General features: G+C 37.1%; 2 protein-coding genes across 2 annotated transcripts; one reads left to right on the forward strand and one right to left on the reverse strand.

Moving 5' to 3' along the window:
- Positions 1-15,726: 15,726 nt before the first annotated feature.
- Positions 15,727-21,652, reverse strand: eif2d (eukaryotic translation initiation factor 2D). Its single transcript, XM_043246130.1, has 15 exons — positions 21,453-21,652; positions 20,800-20,990; positions 20,620-20,703; positions 20,454-20,544; positions 19,492-19,599; positions 19,126-19,391; positions 18,926-19,043; positions 18,743-18,788; positions 18,536-18,642; positions 18,305-18,460; positions 18,137-18,226; positions 17,483-17,578; positions 17,048-17,168; positions 16,003-16,177; positions 15,727-15,908 (listed from the first exon to the last, which is right to left on the reverse strand). The coding sequence occupies exons 1-15, from the start codon at positions 21,506-21,508 to the stop codon at positions 15,838-15,840; spliced, it is 1,776 nt and encodes a 591-aa protein (XP_043102065.1). The 5' UTR covers positions 21,509-21,652; the 3' UTR covers positions 15,727-15,837.
- Positions 21,653-22,174: 522 nt separating this feature from the next.
- Positions 22,175-26,129, forward strand: mapkapk2b (MAPK activated protein kinase 2b). Its single transcript, XM_043247422.1, has 10 exons — positions 22,175-22,408; positions 23,147-23,286; positions 23,516-23,580; positions 23,689-23,768; positions 24,616-24,742; positions 24,820-24,895; positions 24,988-25,112; positions 25,194-25,279; positions 25,379-25,459; positions 25,986-26,129. Exons 1-10 carry the CDS (start codon positions 22,175-22,177, stop codon positions 26,127-26,129), a joined length of 1,158 nt encoding a protein of 385 aa, XP_043103357.1.
- Positions 26,130-26,519: the final 390 nt, after the last annotated feature.

Genomic DNA, 26,519 nt, shown 5'->3' on the forward strand with positions numbered 1-26,519 from the left:
TAATATAATACTTTATTTAAAAAGTATGGTTTATGTTAATTTCCACATTTGCTAATTCATTTGTTTTAATGAGCACGTCAAGTTTTCAAAGTAATTTTTCATAAACAACAACTATATGTATTAATAATGTTAAAAATTTGTAAAGGTTTCAACTATTTTACAGAAAACAGGGTTTGATCGATATTTTAGTTCTGCCGTTTCATGAGACACGTGAATCAAACACCTCGACCTTCCACCTTAATGTTTCTATACGTGATGAAATACTTATGAGGAATAAACCATGTAAGGAATGATTGCCAGAGGCTTTTACAGGCTCTATGTCACGCTACAGGTTGTGGCGTCGGCGCGAGAGGAAGTGAGGTGGAAATCTTGCTTTCTGCTGTCTTTTATACATACTTTCCTTCTGACCTCAGAGGTAAACTCCACTGAGCCTTCCTTCCTGAGAGCTTTCTATAAATACAGAGAATAAATTAAGGTATGGGAGATTTTAAAGGTTTTTTCTAAAGTGCAGTATGGTGAGAAAGAGCACACATCAGGAATCAGGGACGCACAAAATGGTTAGACGCATAAATGATAGATCTGCTCGGAGAGACCCACCGATGGATAAAAGCCACTGTGTGAAGCTGAAGAGGTCAAAGTGTGGAAACGAATATGAGGCTTTGGAATAAAATGTTCTCATACATAGGGTTTAAATGTATAAAACCGCATGGAATTTAAAAACGAATTAAAACTGAATAAACTAAGTTTTAAACAGTTTTAAATAGAAACATTTTGATTTTACTGAATATGAAATTGAGCATACAGTATTTTTCGATGGACGACATGATCAGCTTGTGGAGCTCATGCTCTTTGAAATTCAAATTACATTGATATTTAATAAAAAAAAAAAAAGTTACTAAAGGCAAGACACCGTTTTTGGAAAACATCAAAAATACACTTGTATATGTTGATATTATTGCACTTCATCTATTTGCATAGAATTCGATTCCAATGTGCATTTTTAAAAGGCAGTTTTAAATGAGTTAGAAATAACTTCAATAGCAGTTTTAGTTTAGTGTTAGTTTTGTTTCGGTCTATAAAATGTGGGAAGGGTTTTACAGAAAGATTTGTTTATATAGTTGCCTTTTTTTTTTTTTAATATGGTGATGCATCTATTTATTTTTCTGGCTGTTGACAGTATTTTCTGATTTATAACAGAAATATAGTCTGTAAGCTTTGACTTTAAAACGTCCAAGAAATCAAACAATTTCATATCCCTAAACACACACACACACACACACACTCACTCACTCACACACACACACACACACACACACACACACACACACACACACACACACACACACACACACACACTCTATTTAATTAGACTAAGCCAGAAAAAATGATGAGTAAAAAACAAGAACAGCACATAACATACATATATTGTATATTTATATACTGTGATGTTTATTAGTTTTTACCCTTTTCACTTGGAGCATCTTGTCTCTAATGTACTAAAATTGCTAAATGTTCTAAATGTTATTCAAACTGAATTAAAGAAACATAAAAACAATGGAGGAGAATAAAAAAAACACAGACCAATGAAGCTTGTGCAGATTAAGTGGTATCAAGGTCCAGGGTGAAGAAAGCAGGGAAGGTTTTGGGAAGCATGAGAACATGCTGGCCTGGCTGTATTCATGCAGTGAATCTCCTCTGAGACCGACACTTTCCCTCCTAAAAGCATTTAAATGCGGCTTCTCACCTATTTTTAGCATCAGAAGCTCAAAGACACAGAAAACGTTTCTGAACTCTGAAGATTAAAGAATATGTTCTCATATCTGTGCATATCTTTTTCTGTGTAAAGACACGTTTCTATATATGGTCTATATAAGAGATAGATGAGAACAAAAACCTTCCTGCAGTACACATGAATTCACAGACTGAAGCACCTTCACAGACTTTTCACTGTCATTTGCATTTTTGCCCAAAAGCGAAAAACTTACAATGCCGTTTGTGTGCATGTTCACGAGTTCAAATTAACGCTTAAAGAAATATATCAAATCTCTCTCTGTATAGGAAGAGAACCAAACGTCAGTGGAAAACTACATGATAATTACACAGTCAAGTCCAACTAGGCATTAAATATCATTAAACCAATGAATTATCTAATGATGAGACAAGTTATGGCTCATTTGTACAATTTGGCACAGTTAATATATTTGAGAATTCTAATCTGTTCTCACATCGATCAGCTGCACCTTTGTAATAAGAAGTACACTCACGCATACATTCAAAACAATAGGCTACACTTACTGTATTTAGTTTTTTACAAATTAAGAGTTCATTTTCAATGACTATTTCAATTCATCTCAATCAACCTGCAGTTGGGTTATTTGGACTAGGTTAAAAGATTGCAAAAAAAAAGCTTTTTCCAATACACAAAGTGTAAACAATGTAATATTTTCTGACATCGTGCAAATTAACTAATTATTTAAACATGCATTATAGTTCAAATCTACATAAAATGCAATTAGCTGAAGATCTGAATACATTTAAATACGACTTCTTCTTTACATGTAATTTCATAACTCTAAAGTCTTTGAAATATGGTTATGGAGTATGGCTACAGTATTGCAATCAGATTTTAAGACGTTTTAAAATAGAAGTAAAACCTTTAAATTTAATTTGATGCAAAATGCACTTTTAAAAGCGCTTGCCTGTGTTAAGAAACAATCATGGAATCTAATGCATGCACTGAATGCGTGAAGTACACTAAAAATGAATTAAATGCAGTCTTTTTTACAATGGCAGTAATCATTATTTATGGAAGCGGAGCTGACAGAGTCTTCAAGGATCACGCATCTTCTGTGCTGTGAAATGGAAAGGCCTGGTCCAGATGTGGACAGACTCCCTCAAGTTTGCTGGAATCTCAAATTCTGCCATGATTGGCATCCATCCTGAATACCATTTTCATCTGGGCCAAGCGGCTTTAGCGCTTAACCCGGAGGGCACCTCCCATCTTTACGCATACACATATACACAACACAACCCTCCCAGACTGCAAAAGCTGACCTAATCCACAGATTAAGGCCATAGAAAAATGTTGCAATTTGCTTTTTCATTTAAGCTAAAAATGAAACAAGAATGTAAGAGTCATCTCACTCGATTCGACAGAACAAGACATGGATATGAGCGCCTAATAAGCTCGTTTGAGCAATGAGCAGTTGGGGATTCTCTTTTTTTTTTTATCAAGGCTCGCCGGTGTTTAAATGGAAGTGAAATGAGCTGTCCATTTAGCTCCGGGACAAGCAAGGACGTTTCACTGGGATTACAGAAAGCGCTAGGCTGACCAGCAGCTGTACTGGGGTGAAGATTAAAACCGGAGGGCAGAAAATGACCTTTCCGATGACGATCTTTCACAAAGTGCTCTCTGGTTATCATTAACTGATATTGCGTAAGGTGAAATGCCACAGGACATGATGGACTTCCAAGAGCTGTGTGAATGTCATGATTCGACTGCAAAGCCTTTTAGAGGTTTCGATGGACAGTTCGATTATTACGTTTATATATATCCCTAATGTGTATTTTAAGTAAAGGTTTTACGACTCTTAATCAGACTCCACGCATTTGCCATGGTTATGATAGCATTCGATAGAATTAAATGCACTATTAATAGAATTATATACACTAACATTCAAAAAAAGGTTTGTATTAAAAAGAACTAAATTAATAGTTATACAGCTAGGGCATATTAATTTACACTGATCATTTCTATTTCAAATAAAAGTTCTTTTAAAACTTTTAAAAATTCATCAAAGAATATTGGAAAAGTAAGCTTACAAACAAATAATAAGCAATATTGCCCGAGCACCAAAAAAAAAAAAACACCAAAAAACATTATTTTTAGAAAAAAATATGAGTTAAATTATGTTTATGGCAAAAATATAGGCAAATGTTACTTGTGAAAGTTTACCTTTGTATTGGAGTATATATGTAAGTATATATATGTAACAATAAAGTCTGCACAATATGTTTTTACGATACAGGTATGATAGGCGTTGCAGAACATATTGATTTCACCTTTCGCTATAACCTCTGCAACCCTGTTATTGGCACTGCAGCGAGAACGGCTGAGATTTATGAGCAGCCGGGGAGAGAGAGAGAGGGAGAGGAGCAACCATTTAAAAGAAAAGTCCGAAAGAGAAATTGAGCCTGTCCTGAATGCACCCCTGAAGGAAGTCAAGGGCATATTGAATGTTTCATTCCGCTCTTGCAGATATTCTGACCCTAAATGATGTGTTATCTGTTGCAAAGGAAAAAAACTGCTAAGTGTGCTGTTCTGTTATTGGCATGGATTTGCGCGTGAATATTAAGGAAATGTGACATTCATTTACAGTTGTCTGAATCAGCAGGGCAGGACGTATGCATGTCATGACACTAAATTCAATATAATTCATTAATCAGTGAACTTACCGCTCAGCTCATATATTTTCCATAGGCCAACAACGGAAGGTCACAGATTCAGTTTCCAACATATACTTCCAAACGAATATGTTTTATCCATTCAATTTGATCTATCCATGAAACATAACACTCTTTTAAACAGTTAAGGTGATGCAATTCTATAATCTATATTATATTTAATTTTTGTGGCCCAAAGAAATATTCGACCCTTTGACATCTTAGTGTTTATCAATGTAGTAATAGTGTTTTTTTATTATGAAACAGCATCTTATACAATCTGATTTAATTGTAAGGATTTTAATAACAGAGACTTTCATTTGGGCATTATATTATTTCACATATAATATATATGATGTATACTAAATCTAAATGAATACAAATAATTTAGAATCTCAGAACCAACTAATAAAGGTAGAAATTGTTTTTTCAAGATATAAAGTCGCAATTCTGACTTTATAGCTGCAATTATCAGTTTATATCAGGCAGTTCTGATTTTTTTCTTGCAATTGCAAGTTTGTATCATGCAAAAAAAAAAACCTTCAGATTTTTTAAAATAAAAAGTCTCAATAATCTTTAAAAAAAAATAGTTTTATTCAGTGGCAGAAACAGGCTTCCATAGTCTTTTTTTTTTTTTTTTTTTTTTTTTACAGTATACGGTGTATCTCTAATGTCTATATTTACTCTAAATGGCTGATGGTCACATAATAAACAGGATCTATGTGCATGTGTCCCATTTTCTCAGCCATCTGAGTCGCACTTTGTTTGAAGAGGTGCCACTGTTGGGACTACGCCGCTTATTTGTTTATGTGGGCTCTGAATGCATTCATTTTTTTTTTTATTGTTTGCACAACCTGATCTGGATTTGTACCGTTGCAGCGACGCGGTAGGTTTCTCTAAGGTTTTTGGGTTTTCCCTAAGAGTTATATCATCTCTCCACAGAAGACCTTGGGATGTGTTAACTTCAGTGGAGTGTAGACAGAGTGCAGGCTTGAGTGCAAAGCATGTATAAATCATGGCCAGAGAAATGAATAGGGAACAGTGTTCACACAAAACCAACCAACAGGAAGGCAATTATAAAACATAGAGGCAGACTAAAAGTTACAGTAAGAAAAAAGCGTGCATAAACTAGCAACACAATCCAAAGCATTACAGAGGATATCAACTGATATCCTAAAACAAAGCTGTTTTTTTTTTACGAAAACTTTAAAGGAAGACTTAGTGAGTTACAATGTAATTAATTGAAGGTATCTGCTTGTTTTGGAGCCACCAGACTGCATTATTTCAAGTTATTATTAAACAAACATGCTCGACATTGGAATTGTCTAGTAAAAACCTTATTTTGTTGCATAAATTATGAATGGCATGCACACCATACTAAAAATTATCCTACAGTGTTCCACAACTCACATGAATCCCTGTAAAATGCATAATAGAATCACATAACAGAACAGCATAGAATAGCACTGAGCTATTTGTGCATAAATACAGGCTTGTACTTTTTTCATGCTTTTTTTCAAGTACTCTCAAATCAAAGTTTGTAATGTTGTGCTTTACCTCATAGCTGGTAGGTTTAGTATATGGCTTGTAACACTTCAATTAGGACTTAAAAATATCTGGGGGAAAAAATGAATGGGAAAAACACGTTTAGGACCAGGGCCACAGAAAAAGAGGTTGCACTCTAGTGATTTATAACCTGTGGTTTTTAAATTAAGAAAGAAAGAAAGTTAAAAAATAAAAGGTCAGATGTCTTTAAGAAAGACATACACAGTGTGTGTGTGTGTGTGTGTATGTGTGTGCGCGCATAAGAGAGAGTTGAGTAATGAATAAAGACTGGTGTTTATAAATAGATCAAGGAAGGAAGGAGTCCTGGCAAATAAATTATGCAGTAGAGAGCTAAGGCATATTCAGGATGACAATTATGTCCACTTCCAACAAACAAAAGCCCTAAATATGTCTCTGTGTGTCTTTTTTGTAGAAAACCAGGGAAAATGAGTCCTGAAGTCAAAGGCCATTGCTTAAAACATCAGCTAGAAATACTGAAAATAAAGGCAAGAAGGAATTATTTTCATTAGTACTATACTATTTAAGCCAGAAACTACAAACCTGTACAAAATGGTAAAACACAACACAGTAATGTTGACAAGAATATACAGAATCAGTGCAGCACACCAAATCAAGGCATGGACTGCTTTAGATCTCAAAATAATTGGGACAGGGGCATGTTTACCATGCTGTAGCATCTCTTCTCCCTTTCAAAACAGTTTGAAGACATCTAGGCATCGATGTTATGAGATTCTGGAATTTTGGTGTTGAATTTTTGCCTGAAATTGGTTTTTCCAGCTGCTGAAGATTTTGTGGTCGTATTTTTCTTTAATGATGTGCCAAATGTTTTCTGTAGGTGAAATATCTGGACTGCAGGAGGCCAATTCAGCACCGGACTCTTCTACTAAGAAGCCATCCTGTTGTAATAGCTGCAGTATGCAGTATTCTCCGAAATAGACGTCATCTGGAGGGGAGCATAAGTTGCTCTAAAACTTTTATATATCTTTCAGCATTCATAGTGCCTTCCAAAACATGCAAGCTGCCCGTACTGTATGCACTGACGTATGCACCCCTGTACCATCAGAGATGCTGGCTTTTGAACTGAACGCTGACAACAAGCTGGAAGGTCTCCCTTCTCTTTGGCCCAGAGGACAAGATGTCAAATTTGAACTTGTCTGACCATAGAGCGCTTTTTGAGAACAGTCCGATTTTAAGTGAGCTTTGGCAGAGCGAATTGTGTTCACCGACGATGAGTGTGATTTCACCAAATACAAGGTGTTCCTGGATCAACATTCCCAATTAATCAATCAGACTTTTAGGAAACTTCTGTTTTAGGCTTATGACCGTTGGTAATTAGCCATCGATTTTAGGTTTACATTTTGGGTAGGTTTAGGTTTAAGTGTAGGGATTGGAAAAAGTCTATATTTTCCATGTCATGGCAAAATCACGGCGACCGTTTACCAACAGTGGTTTTTGGAAGTATTCCTGGGCCCATTTCATGATGCAGTGTTGTCTGAGGGATGAAGACCACGGGCATCCAACAAAGGTCTTTGGCCTTGTCCCTTACACATGCCTCCAGTTTCTCTCAATCTTTTGAGGATGTTATGCACAGCAGATGAGATGCAAAGCCTTTGACACTGAGGAATGTTGTTTTTTTTATGCACTCTTTCACAGATTGGAGAGCCTCTGCCCATCTTTTTTTCTGACAGACTCTCTAAGACATTGCTTTTATAGCTAATCATGTTACAAACCTGATGTCAATTAGCTAATTTACTTGCTACATGTTCTTCCAGCTGAATGTTTTCAAAATGTCTTGCTTTTTTGTCCCTGTGCCAACTTTTTTGAGACCTGTAGCAGGCATCATTTAGTGGATGAAAGTGTCACCATTTAAACATTTGTGTTGTCTATGTTGTAAATAATATATTGGCTCACGTCATTTGAAAGTCCTTTAGTTTTCATTTGATTTCAATTAAAAAAACACCCCAGCATTTCCGGAATTAGGGTTGTAAATAAAATTAAATCACATGCAAGCCTAAGCTCACACTATATGATCTGATCGTTGAGTTGTGAATCACTGCTCACACTATACACATTTCAGCCACAGTGTCACCATGGTTTAATTTCCGTGCTTTTTGCAGGTACAGTTTAGAGAAATCAACTCGTAGTAAGTCTGCACTAACAGTGTGACATTCTCATTTTTTAACTAAATTCACAAGACTATCCGATTGTCTAAAATGTCACTAAATACTCTGCTGAAGGCACTGATGGTATACTAAAACATACCACAGCTTTTTAAACATACTTTGGGTACACAACATGTGCATATTCAACTCAACTTCCTTTTTTACAAGAGATGTCCTGTAGTGTGCACGGTAAATATAGTTCTCATGAACCTAAAACAATGTGCCTCATGTTTTATTCTGGACTCATAAATATAACTAATGTATTTTATTTCACCAAAGAAGAATAGTTTTTTTAATATGTAAACTATTATAGGTAAGACAACACCTAGGGTCAGATGAAGTAGAAACAGGGTAAGGATCAGTTTTTACAGTATACGAGCTGCGAGTGTAGAGCCAGTCTTCCTCTGTGCTGCAGTCACGTTGAGCATGAATATTGCATGTGAACGATGCTCGCCTCATTTGTGAATTTTTATGTCATTACCACGAAGGATGGCAGTCGATGCAGATCCTGTAATAAATATGAATTGCACATATGTCCACGTATATCATGCAACCTTATAATGACCTGTAAAGATTAGAACCATTGCGTCACTGCAGTAAATCCCACTGACTCTCTCTCTCTCTGAGTGTGTCTGTGTGTGTGTGTGTGTGTGTGTGTGTGTGTGTGAACAGTGACGGCAAAACTGTGCTTGCTCACCCTCTCCAGACCAAACAGCTCCTAGCAAATGCTTATTATTCAGTAACAACCTTTTAAATCAGCATTTATAAAACAGAAAGTCACCACTAAAGTATAATGTATGCCGTGATTCAGCTGTGTTCAGACTCACATAATCACGTAGTTGAATGAACACCCACAATGACAATGCCTGACAAGTACTCATAAATAAAGCAAGGAAAATCTGCAGGAACGCTCTTTAATTAATGGTCGTAAATATTCATTGTGCAAAGTGCAAAACATGAGGCATAAAGACAGATGCACTAAAGAGGCATTCACATTGACCGTGATTTGCAGCTAAACGGACATCAACCAGAGAACGGACAAAATCGGCGTTAATAATCAATTTACTCCGCGTCTTGAATTGAACGCATCTAGATTCCACTGACTGCAATAACTCTACTGGTACTCTGTTACCTCGATTTATTGCCTGATTAAAGCCAAATTGCTTTATAATGTACGGTATGAAATTTTAATCACATTATACATCTATTTATTTAAGCTAGCTACTTAGTGTATTAGCTTAGCATACTGACAGTACGGTCTTGCGAAAAAACAAGTACATTTTTAAAAAGAGTATGCATTACAGAATCCTATGAAAGAATATATTTAATTATTTCGGACACTTAATATACCTTACAATTCAAAAAAAAGTATAATAGTTTCAATTTATATTATTTTTAATTAGCAAATCGTCTTTGAATTGCGTGCCTGACTAACATTTATGGCAATTAAAATTGATCTTAAAATGCATTTTCACATTCCATACGTTAGTGCAAAATGTTCTCTTTATTTCCTAAATCAATTATTTTATTTGTTATTTTTTTTTGCGTAAATACCGTGTGCCCTTTCATGACCATTGTCTCTCATAATTGGATTATCATTTGCTAAATTACTGCTATAAATTAAATTCCTCTTCACTGTTATTCTGTAAAACCTATATAATCAGCCTAACTAATGCATAATAGATGTGTGAACGCACAAAAAAAATAATTACTCGATTTAAATTCTAGCCTTTTCCAAATCAGACTTTGCCCTAAAACACTACAGTATGTGCAAAAGTGGTGCAACTGTGTTTTGAATTCCCCTTACGCTAGTGAGAAGACTGTTGATGCAGCAGACATCCAAAATCCCTCCATCTCTGTCCGATTCCCCTCAGTCGGTGAGAAAGCGCGAGCAGGTCCAGGCACAGGTGTATAAAGGTGAACTGCATCCATCATCTGAAACCGTTACAGTACACGAAGACACATGAGTTACAGCGGCAGTGAGCAGGCCTGCCACAGCCATTGACGTCTGCAAAATAATACCGTCCGCCTCAAACGGCGAACACGCGGCAGAGATGTTACTAGACCGCATTGGACAACAGAGCAGACTTGACTTTGAAAGGGCGAGGGTGTCGGAGGGCATTCGAAAAGGTAGCTCCCGCAGCCTCAGGGCCGACACAACTTCCCTCAAGCCATGCAGATCCTTAATGGAGGACACCGCCAGAGGCCTTTTACATGAATCATTCACGGGCCATAAACACTGCACTGCAAACTTCACACCTCTCCTCACACACATCTGCATGGACACAACACATCGCCTGGCTGTTTTCTAGCACTCCGTATCGCCGTCGTGTATATTTATTTGCTTTTCGTACTTTGCTTTTCCACTACGCCAAAAAACGAGATTCAAAATATTTTAAGAACAATGAAAAAATAATAAATTTTCATTTGCGGTGCGATGGGTGGTGGATTCATTTTGGGCAGTGAAAGCTTACGGGGATTTCTGCCAGACGCAATGAGGACGAAACCGAAACGAACCTAAAAGAGCACATGAATGAAAGCTCAAAGCATCTACATTTGCTAATAAATATCATCTGGTGTGTATATCTGTCCAGCCGACATGAGTTATCTGTGACTCAGGAGCACCAATCCAAAACTGCACAGGGGCCCAAAACCTGATCTCTCCGCTTTAGGCCATTTCATTGGACTCTCTTTTTTTTTTTTTACGAAATCGTTTAAGCCGTTTTGGGAAATAGAAAAAAGAAGGTAAAAAAAACATAAATGTTGTAATCCATTTTGTCCAGCAATCCTCTCAGCACCACAGTCATAATCTGGATGGATGAGAGGGTGTGTATATCTTTTCACCTCACCCTGCCTCTCATGTTCCTGTGGTAAACGTCACCTGTGTGCTAGACTTCTTAACCAGCCTTACCTGCAGGACGCTTAAGTGCGCTTAAATGTATTGCGTGTGCGCCTGCAGCGTATTTTAAGCCTCGGAAGCAGGCTATATGCACTTGCAGGTAAAATGTAAATATCAGTGAAGAGAGACGATTTCATGACTGTGCCTATTTATCAATGCCAATTTTATCCGAAAGAAATCAAATCAAGCGTAACGTGATGTTTAAAAGGTGTGTTTGTTTTGATGTCTCGGCCGGAAATGACGGGACGAGGCGCCTCGTTGCGATGTTTAAAATGAAGATTTGATTCTTTACCTATTAGTTTCCGTGATCGAGATCTTCGTATACGAAGAAAACAAAGCTGAAAAAGGCTGTCCGTGGTTTAAGTACAGCGGGAGAGCAGTTACTTAAAAAAGGCCCAAATATAATGAGGATATAAACACTACCTCGATCCATTTCCTATCACATGACCTCGATGCAGTTAAAAGCTTTTCCGATTCAAAAATCCGATTCATTTGTTCGCGAATCGAGTTCATAGACTAATTTTTCTTATTGTGCTAAATTCTATTTTTATTCAGCTGCTGAAAACGCGTTCGTTTGATTGTTTCCGCCACACGTTACTTCTGTTTGTTTTATAAGTGCGCTGAAGTCTACGCACGCGTTTAAATGCAGCTACTATTGTCAGCTTTTCGCAACAATTGTGGGTAGCTGGAGGGAACGGGTGAACGTTAACCGAAAACATAGCGTTACCGTGGCTTTTATAGCCCGAGGATCATGAAAGAATTTTAGGATAAAAATATCTAATTCATGTTTTGCTACGAAGGCGTTTGCACGCGCGGCTCTGCGGCGGCAGCAGCATCCAGGAGGAGAGCCTGTCCCAGAGGAACTATCACTGAACGGAATTCCCTCGCGCACAAACCCATATTAGCGCGCGCATGGGGTCATTTAGCGCGTCAGCTGACCGCCGGGGCGCTGCTGCGCGAGCCGGGGAAAACTGCAGCGCATCCGCGACACGCGCAGAATACCAATCAGCTCTAGGCACCTCTCTCTCTCTCTCTTTCTCTCTGTGGGTTAGCTGCTGGTTAAAGCGACTAAAGAGAATTTCTTGGAAACCTATGCAACGATTGTGTGTGTGTGTGTGTGTGTGTGTGTGTGTGTGTGTGTGTGAAGATTACTCAACCGCACGCACTCAAAGACGTAGATGAGTTTGTCTCTTCATCAGAACAGATTTGGAGAAATGAAGCATTGCGGTGCATCACTCGCTCAGAAATGGTTGCTCTGCGGTGAACGGGTGCCGTCACAATGAGAGTCCAAACAGCTGATATAAACACCGCAACTCCCATTGCGAAGACAAAAGCTTTGTGTTTGATAGAAACGAGCTGTCATTTATTTCAAAACGTGAGTCTAATCTATAAAATCTCCTTGATCTGTGCATTTTTCTCCCCTGACAAGATGACCGTTTCACTGCAGAAAGCAGTGTCATGGATAGAGGAGAGATGCATTTATTTTTTCTTGGGCAGTGACGGTCTGTACGTTAGGCATCTCACAATAAGTTTACAGAATGCATGATAGCCTTGAAGTCAGTATGAGATCAGCTAACAGCCTTGGAGTTGACATGCGATCCCTTCGCTTCTTTCTATGACTTCCAGGCTGTACCCTGCACAGGTTGTCTGCTCCACATCCTCCCCGCGTGCTTTGATCAGCCTCTGGTTATAATCGTATCGTTCTTTCAAAGGATGCCACCTGCTGGTCGATGTTCTGGACGCTGATCCTGTGCGGTTCATACAGTGGAGAAAATCTCAAGTCATTAATTGGATTGGGTTAAATCAAACGCTGCGAGAGATATCTACAAATATCTATACGCAAATAGTTTTTGCTAATGCATTCGGTTGAAATGTGCATCGGTGACGGTGTGTAGTTTTCGGGGGGGAAAAAAGAAAAGAAAAGAAAAGAAGAAAAAAAAGCTCGACTGGATTTGGTTTCACCTGCTGGCTTGAGTTTGTCCATGCATCAGTTTATATCCCACAGGCAAAACAAAGCCTTGATCTCTTTTCATGGTCAGGAATATCTGATGACGCGGATTACAAGCGAAACCATTCCAAGAGTCAATGTTTTGGGCTAAGCTTCTTAGGGAGTCACAGAGGAACCGTGCCAGAAATGATCTTTGCTGATAGATTAGTGCCTGTGGCAAAACTGCACTCGGTAAACTTCATAACAGATCCACGCATGTGCTTCCTGCGGGAAGGATGTCCTTTTCTTGAACCCATAATAGTGGTGCTTTTAGAAGGGAAAAGTCTTGATGTGCTTTTTTTGTTTGATTTATGATATCCGTGTCTATAATGAAAGATGCAAAGGAAAGATGATCAGTCTTGCATTTACACTTAATTTTTTTTTTTTTTTGCTGCAGATACTATATATATATATATATATATATATATATATATATATATATATATATATATATATATATATATATATATATATATATATATATATGTGTGTGTGTGTGTGTGTGTGTGTGTGTCAAACCCATGCAGTGGTTTTCTTTAATGAGGAAGAAAGCACCAGCAGCACAAGAGTCAGAGACCAGAACAGGATCGGGATATTCACCGCTGACGACATTCATATGTCTCAGAAAATAAATCAGAAATCTGCAGTAAAGCAGTGTCTCACCCATCTTCTGGATCTGCTCTGGAGAGCTGTATGGTACACAGTACAGCAGGAAATGTCTCCCTCTTCTGGAGAGGACTTCACAGTGGAGAAGATGTTGAAGATGCTGTCTCTGTTCTCATCTGTGGATAATCAGGACAGGTGAAGGGAAGGGAAGGGAAGGGAAGGGTTGGGTCACATGACAGACGAGGGTGTTCTCAACATCCTGCACCCTGCAAGCATTACATGTTGGCATTTAACAGAGCAAACTTCATACCTTAATGAATCATCCCTTGTGTTTTACTGCACTGCATTTCAAACCTTAATATTCTATAAAAATGTAATATAATTAAATAAATAAGAGGCCAGTTAGGATACTTTAAGTGTGCTTAAGAACAGGGTTGCCAGATTTTCAAAGCAAAACCCTCCCAACTGCTACTCAAAACTAGCCCAGTCGCTTTTTTTAGGGGGAACTCCTCATAAAAAAGGAGGGGTAAAATACATGGGTTTTTTTTTTATTCCAGTGAAGCATTTGTTTCAAAGCAGCTTCACTGGAAAAATACAAACTCTACGGAAAGCAATTTCATTCGGCTCAGTGCAGTACAAGTTTAGTTATCCAACCTACAGACCCAAACTTTTCAACGACGATGTATATTTTATTGTATAATTTATTGTACATAAAATCCAGAACCCCCTCAACCACTTTATCTCCTAGTGCAGAAGCCTCCTCGAGAACACGACCATTATCAGGCCAAAGAAATCCATTTCTCCCTCGGTCCAATGAGAGGCGCTGGTCACTAGGACGATCGCTTTCGGTCACGCTGAAGGCCGTTGTCTTGGAAGTCCCTTCAGGTCCTTCACCACGCCGTCCTACACACACACACAGTTAGATGACTGTGGCCATTATTCCGCATGTTTCAGGTAAACGTTGTCAATGTGTCACGTGACTCATTCATTCATCAAGAGCTTCATTAATCCGCAGCTGATTACTAAATTATATTACACATTAAATGAGATAAGCAAGTCGTGATGCTTAACCTTTACTTTTAGTTAACTGTAACAAATTAGTTACACAGTTTAATAGACTACCACGCAATTCCACAACAGAGGAAAATAAGAGGCTGAAAGAAGGCCAACAGCTGTTTTTTCCTCTAATAAAATCAAAATAACGGTGGGATCAATAATTGTGGAATTAAAATATTAAAGTTAACGGAGACACTACCCTTAATATTTTAATATTTCCCTATTATGACTTTTTTTCTTAGCAATTCTAAATTCTTTAGCAATTCAGATTCCTCAGAATTAAGATATAAATGTAGAATCGACTCATGAGACATAAACTTGAAATTCTGTGAAGAAATGTATTGTGTAGAAGTTTTAATTTGTACGAGAAAAAAAAAGTTGCAATAAAATGGCAAAAACAAATAATAATAAAAAAAACACGTTTGGAAATGTAGAATTGCAAGATGTAAATTTTGATTTAATTTGAGAGCTGTTAGAGTTAGAACTGTGGCACAAATTGTAAATATATACTCTAAATTTTAATATTTTGATCAAAGGAAAAAATGATAATTAAATATATTTTAAAAACATGGCAAAACACTTAATTACCAAGTTGAATACTTTAACATAAAAATGAAATACTAATGCAATTAATAAAAACTATAACAGTCTCAGTGATTTTAAAATGAAACCATAAACAAAATAAAAATTTTGTGACCCAAGCTGAAACGGGCTCCAATTTCTAATGGGATTTCATTAGAATAAATGAATATTACACACAGTCCTGGCTCATATTTTTTAAAACCATTGTGTTCTTCCAAAACAGGTCGACTCCTAGTCAAACATTCCTTAACGTTTAGCTGTAATTCGCTGCTTGTATACTTTTTAACCTGGCAATACATCCCTGTAAAAGATGATTCTGTGGGTTAGATCAGAAGGACAGACTAGAGACTCCAGCTCTGAATGAGTGCTTGCTGTGGCACGAAGAGGAAACATTATGTGAAGAACGAGATTCATCAAAGAGACCGTTCAGAATGAAATCAGACTTATTTTATTGCACAAATGATGTTATGGTTGGGCCAGACATTATTTGAAACACATTACAGCAACATATGGCTCCTGTTTTAAGGTGTCATCTGCTATTTCTTCTTGCCTGGTTTGGACGCTTTGTCCAGACCTTGCACATATTTCCGTGGAATCTGATACCGATCTGTAACAAAGGGAAAAAAGCACACTCACACACACAAGCAGAAGGTTGCAGGCAGAGATGCAAACGGTCATGTAGATTTTGATTTATACGGTACCTAGCAGCAGTTTGCCAACTTGTTGAACCTGGTTTCCCTGGATCTGAACCAGGACTCTGTTTTTGGCTCCTGGGGAATCCTGGAGGACACAGCTGGCCTGAACCTGATGCTGCAGAGTGTCTGCTACCACAGCTGGATCCAACCCAAACGCCTCCAGATTCTTAATCATTGTAACCTTAAAAAAAAATCATACAATGAGTGTGATCTTTTTTGTGGGTTTTCACATTTAAAAACGGTATGAAGGTCATTTTTGTTTAAAGAAGTTCATACTTTTATTTAGCAAATATGCATTAAATTGATCAAAAGTGAAAGTAAAGACATTTAAACCGTTATTCTTTTGAACTTTTTATGGGAGAAAAAAATGCAATATGGTTTACACCAAAATATTAATCGGTACAACTGTTTTCTACATTGATAGTAATAATGTTTTTTTAAAAAAACAAATAATGGTTTAGGGTCTGCTTTTTATAAAGGGAATGAACAATTTTAGCAAGAATGCTATGATTATATCAAACATGACGGACATTTATAAAATAACAAAATGTTCACATATTAAATACATGCTCTAATTTTGCACTTTCTATTCACCAAAGAATACAAAAAAATTATTACAGATTTTAACATTGATAGTAAATGTTTTTTGAGCAGCAAACCATCATATTAATTCTGATGGATCATGTGACGCTGAAGACTCAAGTAATGATATTAAAAATATAAGATTTGCATCACAGGAATAAATAAAAGTTTACTATACAGTATATTTAAATTGTAAATAATTACAATTGCTTCTTTAAAAAAAAATGTTAAAAAGTACTGTGGCGTGATCCTTGGTTGCTCTGATAGGACAAGTGCGTTAAACTCACTTCATATATCCACGAACGCTAATCTTGAAACCAGTTGATTAAAATTCAAAATAGCACAGAAAAGTGAAGTAAACTTTAATATAGCGTTCTATAATAAATTCTATTCATAGATTTGTGGCACAAGCATTCAAACGCTTATCAGGGCCACTATATATAGTCACGGCCTTAGGACAGCTTCATACCTTCTTATTGGAGCCCCTGGAGGCAACCGTAATGTCTATAGGCTCCATCTGTCCTTTCTTAACCACGGGAGGCTGACCTGGAAACAGCAGCTCATGGCAGGCCTGCATTCTGCTGAGAGTCCTGAGAACACAGAGAAACACTGCCCATTCAGATCAATGTCTACACACGGTCATCGACATAAAGCTATTTCATCATAAAAAAGGAAAAAGCTAGTTACTTCAATTCTAAATCATACGTTAGCGATTACCGACGCAGCTGGACTGGAGACTGACAATTTAAGCAGCTGCCAGTTATATACAGTTGGGAAACAGAGGGGCTTTGTTTACAGAGGGTTAATATACCGTTCCCTTTCAAGAAATTGGTTTGAAAGACAGTTATGTGATTCTCATAGAAATGAAACAAAAAAAAAGAAGAACAGTCTGGTGTAGAGTTACCTGCTAAAGAGGTCGTCCCATTTCAGCTTCTCTACTTCCTGGTATTCAGACTTCTCCAGCAAACAGTCGCAAAGTGTAGGGTTAATGTTGACATAACTGGAGAACAAGAGAAGAGAGGAGACCAATTCAATCCATGTGAAACCCTGCAATAGACTCAACTTAAACTACTGTTCACGTTTAGGGTTTTTTGTTTAAGGAATGAATACTTATTGAATAAGAATGCAATAAATACATTGATAAATACATTCATAAAATTACAAATGTTTGTATTTTAATAACTCTTATTTTGTACTTGTATGCATCCAAGAAGGCATAAAAATTATATTTAATATAATATAAATAAAAACTGTTTTTAACATACTAATATATAATCATAATCATAATAATACATGTTTTTGAGCATCAAAAAGAATTATGAAGGATCATGTTTCACTAAAGACTAATGATGTTGAAAGTTCAGCTTTGCATCACAGGAATAAATTACATTTTGAAATATATTCAAATAGAAAACCGTTGTGTTAAATTGTCATTATATTTACCTTTATAACACATTTATAACACATTTCCTGCATTTATGATGCGGAATTGATGAGCAAAATATTACAAAGAATGAAAGTGAGAATAAAAAGTGTATCAATGCAATTATAAACTCACTTTTTATTGGTTTCATGGACAAGTTCGTTTTTCTTCACATATTCTGTGATGATATTCCTCACTTCGTTGGCCTTTAGAGGAGTCCCCTTCCTGAAACACAAAGTCACATGCTCAAACCACTCTCAACAACACACTTAGAAGTACAACAAAATGTTTCCAGTGGTTAACTTTTTCTGGGCGTCCTGAAAGAGAGGCTCCAGGCGTGCGGTGACCCCATACAGTGGTGTGATTTCAGGGGGCTGGTACGGCACCTCAGAAGATCCACCCTCCTCCTCGGACTCTTTCTCCGGCTCAAAGTCCGCCGGTATCCTGAAAGAACATAACCTGAAAAAGTAGTGCAAGTTTAAGAAAAAAGATACACCACATCTAACTCTTTATGTGTTCTGACCATTGTCATACTCAGGGTTTCTCCAGTCAACTTCCACAATGCTCTCCACACCTTTACTCAGCTCCTTCACCTGAATCAGACTGTGATCTTTCTGCATGCACTGCAGGAACTTAGAAAGCTGGAACGGAAGAAAGAATCATTGCGACCGACCAAAACAAAGATAGCAAGTCTACAGTCACGTGGACCATAATCTCACAAAGTCTGTGAACAGTTAGTACCTTTTTGTAACGGGACTTCTTGATATCCAAGTACTTTCCTTTCGGACTGTGGGGAAAAATTTAGTTACATTAAAAACATCGTATGTGTCCTTACTGTCATTCTTTTTAAAGTAACCATTTATTTTAATAGATTTATCACAGTGTTCCCAGATAAGGTGACAGAGATTTAAAGGTAATAATCACCAGCAGGACATCATGTGGTTGCGCTGGAAGGTGCTGGTCAGAAGTGGCAGCTCTGACTTTTTGACTTTACTCTTAAGCGCGTGAAGGAAACACTGCAGCAGTAACTCGTTCATCTGCTCTGTAAAGAGACAGGCATGAAAGTCAACATGTGGCAAACAGCCACAAAGCGGACATGCGTCAGGAAGTTAAAGACATTTTACCCTGTGGGGATCTAGGGTCTCCGTCTTCTCCATCTGTGTTTTCTCCCTCTTTATCCTCAAGCGGTTCCTCCTCGTCCAACAGCTCGTCTTCATCCAGCCTCAGCTCCTGCATGCTCTGACGAGATGTTTCCACTGGAGCCGGATGGGAGCCGTCCTCCACCTCCTGCTCTTCATCCTCGCACTCCTCTCCCCCCGGTTCCCCCTCCGCCTCCGATGGAGAGTTTGTGACCGGTATGACAGGAGGATGTGACTTGTCACCAAACGCCCTGTGGAGAGTTTGAGGGAGATGTTCTGTAGAAAGTGAATGTAATGGAATGAAGCCTGAATGAACGTGAAGACAGGATAATGATGCGATGCAAAACTCACCACAGCTGGTCCATGTATGTGTGTAAAATATTCACTCCTTTCCCCTTCATGCCGCTGTTCCTCATCTCAGCGCTCGACACAGCTGCTGTGCCAACAGACACTGGGGCCCTTCAAGACACAAAATGACCAATCATTTACTTCCCCATAAGAGAACTTCATTTAGAAGCATTTATAATAGTACAGACTTTATATAGAGTCATTTTAACTACAAAAGTTATTTTGCCAGTTACACAAAACAGTACATTTTTATGTAATTCAGCACATTTACGTAATCCGATCATGCTGACAATACGCACGGTAACGTCATGTTATGCAATATTTAGAAGATAATGGATAAAGTTTAGAGGTAATATGGATAATAATGTTTTGACTACCCAGATAAAATTATTTAGAAACAAAAATAAATAATAAAAAAAGTATATGATTATACATACTCGTTGTTTGTTCATTTTAGTCTGATAAAGATATTTTAATGAAGATACTGCCAATTAAAAATCCATGAATGAGTTTTTTAACCCTGTGTATTCTGACACATGAAATATGAAAAATGAAATGAAACGTTTATTGACTCTAAAATATAAAAACAAAACAAAAACATGCTGTTTTTTGGATATCATATCTGATATATTAGGCCTATGATTTAAAAAAAAGTAAGTGATAGCCTTGACTTATTACAAGCATTTTAATAGTAATAATTTTTTAAAAGGCCATATTTGTTAAAAAAAAAAAAAAATTCAATCAGATTACAGAAGGCATGTAGTAGACTGTGTGCAACATTTTTTCTCAGCAATGTTTTATTGGAATGTGCCTATTAAATATGACACAACATGCTTTATGAATTTATTTTTTGGCCTGTTTAAATTTTACATTAAGCATTTTTGTCGCTTTTGTTCATACGATCATAGAAAAAGAGGGGGAAAAAATCCAATGACGGGAAGAAGAGGAAATGCAGTGAGCGTTACCTGCTCGCCACAAGCGTGACGGCGCAGCAGTCTCCTTGATCTACCTCAGGAAGACCCTCAGCAGCCACCACCACACCAGGCAACATGAGGTCTGCAGGAGACAAATCACTCAGATGTCATTGAGATCTGAGTCACAGAGATGGATCACTACCAAATAAGTGCTGACCTGCTCCACCAGCTAACTTCTGCAGGACCGGAGGCCACGTGACCAGTGCCGGCAACATGGTGGGATACCGCCACAGTGTGTACACTGAGAACAACACACACACACACACACACACACACATTTATTACGCAAAGAAACACCATCATCATTAACAAAACCAAGGGTTACCTGCAGACTCACCTGTTGGAAACAGCTGCTTGTCCAGCTGAAAGAATATGGGATTTTTATGGAGAACGTACAGAGTGACCGCATCTCCCTTGTGTGCGTAAATCTTCACAATGTTCAGCTCTTCTTTATTTGGGATCAGCTCATTTAGTTCCTCAGCTGGGAGAGAAGGGAAAGTGGCAGAGATGTCCGCTCTCAGCTTCCTCCTGTATAGACAGAACAGACCACGATGAATAGTCACCATAATAATAATAATAATAATAAAACTCATAACTGATATCTGAAAACCATGGGAGAACTCCGTCTTTATTGATTTTATTTAGTCTCTTTAGAAGCCTTTGTGTTACAGATATTTAAAAAAAAAAAAAGTCATTTCATCAAGATATCATAAAATCACACAGAAACATGGCAGCACGTTTGTAAGGCACTTTATGTGAAAATACAGTTGATGATTGTAAATAAGTAAAACGCATCACGGTATCTTGTAATAATAATAATAAACACCTGACGAATTCTGGCGTTATGTGATAGTTTGTTGAAATATGAATACACATAAAGAACAGCTATCTGCTCTGGACAGTTCATCTACTCAAAGCAGACACAGACGCATTTCGCAAGGGTATTTCGTTCATTTTAACTTATGCTTAAAAATCAAACTGGTTGAATACCTGTCAGATCCTTTGATAACGGTGTTAGATTTCACACGAAACGCTTTTGCAAACATCTCAGTATTCCGATTAGCTCTTCGCTAGAAGCCGCTAAAATCACCCACAGAACTGCAGTTCTCTAATCCGTCATTTTATAAAAGCTATTTTATCAGAGCCGTTTAATCATACGCTGCGCTCTGAGCGGCATGCGGGTGCAACGCTGAAACATGTCCGACCGGAAAATACCGGTGTCTGTTCAAGTGACCGCCAGACCGGTCAATAATATCAGTTAATGAACTGATTTGTTTGTACTAAGATGAATGTTGTATAATCTTTTTTTTTTTTTTTTTATTTTTTAAGTATTTTCCAAAACTAAAAACCGTGTTATTATCACAGGCTAGCTATTGATTATCACGTCTTTCTTAATTAACTCTTCTGAGACACTGTTCTGCAGTGAAAATCAATAGTGACCGACCACTATCTAAACCGACCGACTACCTAAAGTTGAAGACTTTATCAGTCAAAGAGCAAACGAGTCAAAGTGCAGATTATTTCTGTCTGCTTTGGATCTCCTTGTGTAGTAAAGGTCAGCGTAGAGAGGTGTTGCGTCTGTGTAAAGATTCCTTTTGAGTGAGTAAAGATATTCAAACCTGCCCTGTTAATTGGATCCTTTCAAAATCCTTTAAGCTGGTCTAAAGAAGTCTTCACTGCTGCCTGGACTGAGATGAACACGGTCTACCACTATGTTAGATGAGACAGAAAATAAAAATGATTCAGTGCTTTCCAATGAGCATCAAGAAAGTCAGCATCAGATTAACATTTTGCCTCCAGAGTCGATGCTGAAATCCACACTGAAGATAAAGAAGAAAGTAATAACAGAGGAGTATAAGCTTGCAGGACAAGTTCTTGGGATAGGAATCAACGGCAAGGTCTGGGAAATATTCCAGAAGAAAAGTGGCAAAAACTACGCACTAAAGGTATTGATTTTTTTATTAATCCTTTTAAAAAAATGTTACGTTAATTTGAATGCTTCATTACCAAATTAACTTTCTAATTATTGAAACAAATAAAAGAGGGTGATTGTTAATTATATTATTATTATGAAAGTCTCATGGTATGATGGTTAAACTAATTTCATTCAATGTACACGGTCCCTTTTGAGTCCAGGTTTTCATATCATTAAAAGCTTTGGTAAATGAGACCAATCAGTTATTCCTGAAAATACATGGACATTCTCATTCTGTAAAAAATCTGATTCTTGTAGAAAAGGAACTGAGCATTAAAACCTTTTCCAGTATAAGAGGGTTACTGGAGCTATTAACGTCTGTTGGGTTCTGGCAGGAACTTATGGGATCCATTAAGCACTTAAGCTATAGACTTTGTAAATTCCTCAAAAAACTGTCTAGACCTTTTCTAGGAGCTCTGCCAGTGTGGTAATTTGAGAAACCCTACTGTATATATAGCCTCAATTATCTTTTTTACTCCCTTTCTTGGCACTCTGTCATTCATTATCTGCCTATTTGAAACTATAATGCATTCTGAATACACAAAACAAAAGACAGAAAATTTTTAATGCATATATGCATATAGTTTTGTAAGTTTTAAATATATTTAGAAATATTTGAAAATGCTAATTATTATATTGCACACAAAAGATATTATTAATTTACACTGTTTATTAGTGTTTAATCTAACGCTTGAACGCTCACTTTCAGATGTTGCGGGACACTCCTAAGGCTCGAAGGGAAGTGGAGCTTCACTGCAGGGCGTCCATCTGCCCCCTTATTGTAGGAATTGAAGATGTCTTTGAGAATTACTACCAAGGCAAAAAGTGCTTGCTTCTCATCATGGAGTGGTAGGGCTTGTTAACACAACTAAAGCCTGATCAATATATTATTTACAATAAAACAGATCAAAGTACCTTCATAACAGATTTTTCAAGGAAATTTTTTGTTTTTTGATGTTAATTTTTATGGCTGGGATATTGCTTTCTATTTTTATAATTGTCATTTTTATAAATATATTGTGTTGATCAATTTCCAATGCAAGTCTATGACAAAAAAATAAATTTGTTATTTAAACAGTATGGAGGGGGGAGAACTCTTTCGACACATTAAGGAACATGGTGATCAAGCTTTCACTGAAAGAGGTACAGATCCTCACACACACACACACACACACACACAGGTTCTGACGAGTAAACACATCACAATTACTAATTGTCTTTTTTCGTTTTTCTGTTCCACACGATGAGTAGAAGCCTCAGAAATTATGAGAAATATAGGAGAAGCCGTGGAGTTTCTGCATGGTATTAACATTGCTCACAGAGACCTCAAGGTAAATATTTTTTAATTTATTTAAATTATTATATTGCTTTTATTCAGCAAGAATGCAAAAAATAAAGTGGCTGTAAACACAGATTTAATAATAACATTAAAAATAAGTATTAATATTAAAATATTAATGTTACTGTTTTTATATTGGGTTTCTATAAATGATTTTATGATATGGAATTTATAAGGTAACCTAACCATGTCCTCAAAGTTCTTTTAGAAAGACAAAAAGACACATGGAAACAATGCTGAATGGTTAGAGATGGTGTTTAAACTCTGGTCGAGGCTCACAAAGTTGAAGTATAATTAAGGCAGAACGTATTACAGCAATACTGTAACTTTGTAAATTTGCTTGTTTTCCTGAGGCCATTTGGCTTATCCTACATATTATGGAACCAGCAGTGGTTTCCATTTCAAAATGTAGCTAATTAGGTTTCTTTGACTTTAATTGAACATGGCAATTTAATAACCGTGTTAAAACCTGCAAATGATCTAACCGAGAATACATTTTACAGCAAATTTATGGAAGATCAGTCATTCTGTAACCTTAAACCCGCTCACTGCTGGAAGCCAAGAGGAAACTCGACATGTAGAGTTCATTTAGAAGTCAATCGGTATTTTAGTCCATCTAAAAACACTGTTAAAATGTTTCTAATATTACTTGTTGAGTCCTAGTGTGAAAGCTTAAAGAAGATCATAAGAAATTATATTCATTGCTTCACATTTCATTCAATGCCATTTCTTTATAACTAACTTATTATTAATAATTAACAACATAGGACATACTTTGATAACACACATCATAAAGCTATATTTCCATGCATTTCTCTTATATTTCAATCTATTGGCAGCCAGAGAATCTACTGTACTCTTCAAAGCAACCGGATGCCCAGCTCAAGCTTACAGACTTCGGATTCGCCAAAGAGACCACATCCAACAAATGCTTGGCCACCCCGTGCTATACACCTTATTATGTGGGTAAGCAGACAATTCAGTTTTGACTTTTAATTTGAAATCATAATATAGTGAAGCTGAAGCGGATCCTTCCTTTTCAGCCCCCGAGGTGTTCGGTCCAGAGAAATACGATAAGTCATGTGACATGTGGTCATTAGGAGTCATCATGTACATCCTGTGAGTGAAAACAACCTCATGGTTATGAAATATCACACCAGCTCTTCATGTGTCGTTTCCATTTGGCTCACAGCCCATATTTATAATCTTAGGTTATGCGGGTATCCACCATTTTACTCAAACCACGGCTTACCGCTCTCACCGGGAATGAAAAAACGCATTCGAAACGGCCAGTATGAATTTCCCAACCCCGAATGGTCACAGGTGTCGGAGGAAGGTCATTACAGATTAATGCCACGTTTTCTTCAAACATAATAAAATACGTTATGCGACATGACATCTTTCCTTCACCCGACAGCAAAGCAGCTCATTTGCCAGCTACTGAAAACAGACCCTACGGAGAGAATGACCATCACACAGTTCATGAACCATTCTTGGATCAATGTGAGCGCTACCGTTTTAGCAATGATGCACGTAACATTGCGCTCCCGTTTTGATTTCCATATTTATAATTCGCAAGTTTCTCTTTCGGGATGTATGCAGATGTCGATGAATGTTCCTCCAACACATCTACACACAAGTCGAGTTCTTAAGGAAGAGAGTCACGTCTGGGATAAAGTCAAGGTCTGTATCTCGTGGCTTTTTCAGATATGCATGAATCAACTAGTTTATCCTGCAGAGCCGTTCAAAATTTGGGGTTTGTGAAAAGGAATTTATATTTTCACACAGATTTTTTATTGCATTAAAAACAATATAATTGTTCCTAAAAAATAATTATTGCACTTATTGAGCATCACATTTAATGACATTATTTTAAATCAAACAAATGCAGCTTTGGTAAAAAAAAATATTGACCCAAAACTTAATAAAAACACAGTAACACTTTATTTTATGGTGTCCTTGTTACACAGTACTTACACTATTATGATAAATTATACATAATTACGTGCAAGTACTCCATGCAAGCAACCATATAAGTACATGTATTTAAATTAGTATCACTCATTAATTTTTTTCTCATTTATAATTACACAAAGAAACAATATAAAGTGTAACCAAAAACGCTTACTGACCCCAATCTTTTGAACAATGACAGTCATTATTTTTTCTAAGTGCTTTTGCCGCGTCTGTTTTGTGTGTAATTAAACAGGAAGAGATGACTAACGCCTTAGCAACATTAAGAGTGGACTATGAACAAATAAAGATCAAACCGATCAAGGATGCGTCCAATCCTCTTCTTCTGAAAAGAAGAAAGAAAATGGCCGCTGCAATGGAAGAAGCACAAGGACCGTGACATCTTTAGCTCTTGATCACGAAGAGGACACTTTAATAAAAAGTCTGATTAAAAAATGGGGCCTTTAATGGCATTTAGTCTTCATTTCTCTTTTTAAAGCCTGCGCAAGTTAGTCATAGCGTAAATAATATTTGTGTTAACATCTGTATCACATAACTTTATCTGTAGCAAGAGTACTTGCTGTTTGAAAACAGTATCCATTGTCTTACTCGCTTTTTTAAAAAACCAAATATTAATGTTTGTTTTGTCACGTTTTCCGTGTATAACACTGAAGGGGAGTATGTTATGCATCCTGTTAAAAAGCCAACCAACCAATCAGCAACTAAAAAAAGAACAGGCAAAAAACATTACATCACAACGTTATATAAACGCTGGTGTGCATTAATTAAA

The sequence above is a fragment of the Puntigrus tetrazona genome, chromosome 8 (genome assembly GCF_018831695.1).
Source record: "Puntigrus tetrazona isolate hp1 chromosome 8, ASM1883169v1, whole genome shotgun sequence".
NCBI classification, from domain to species: Eukaryota; Metazoa; Chordata; class Actinopteri; order Cypriniformes; family Cyprinidae; genus Puntigrus; species Puntigrus tetrazona.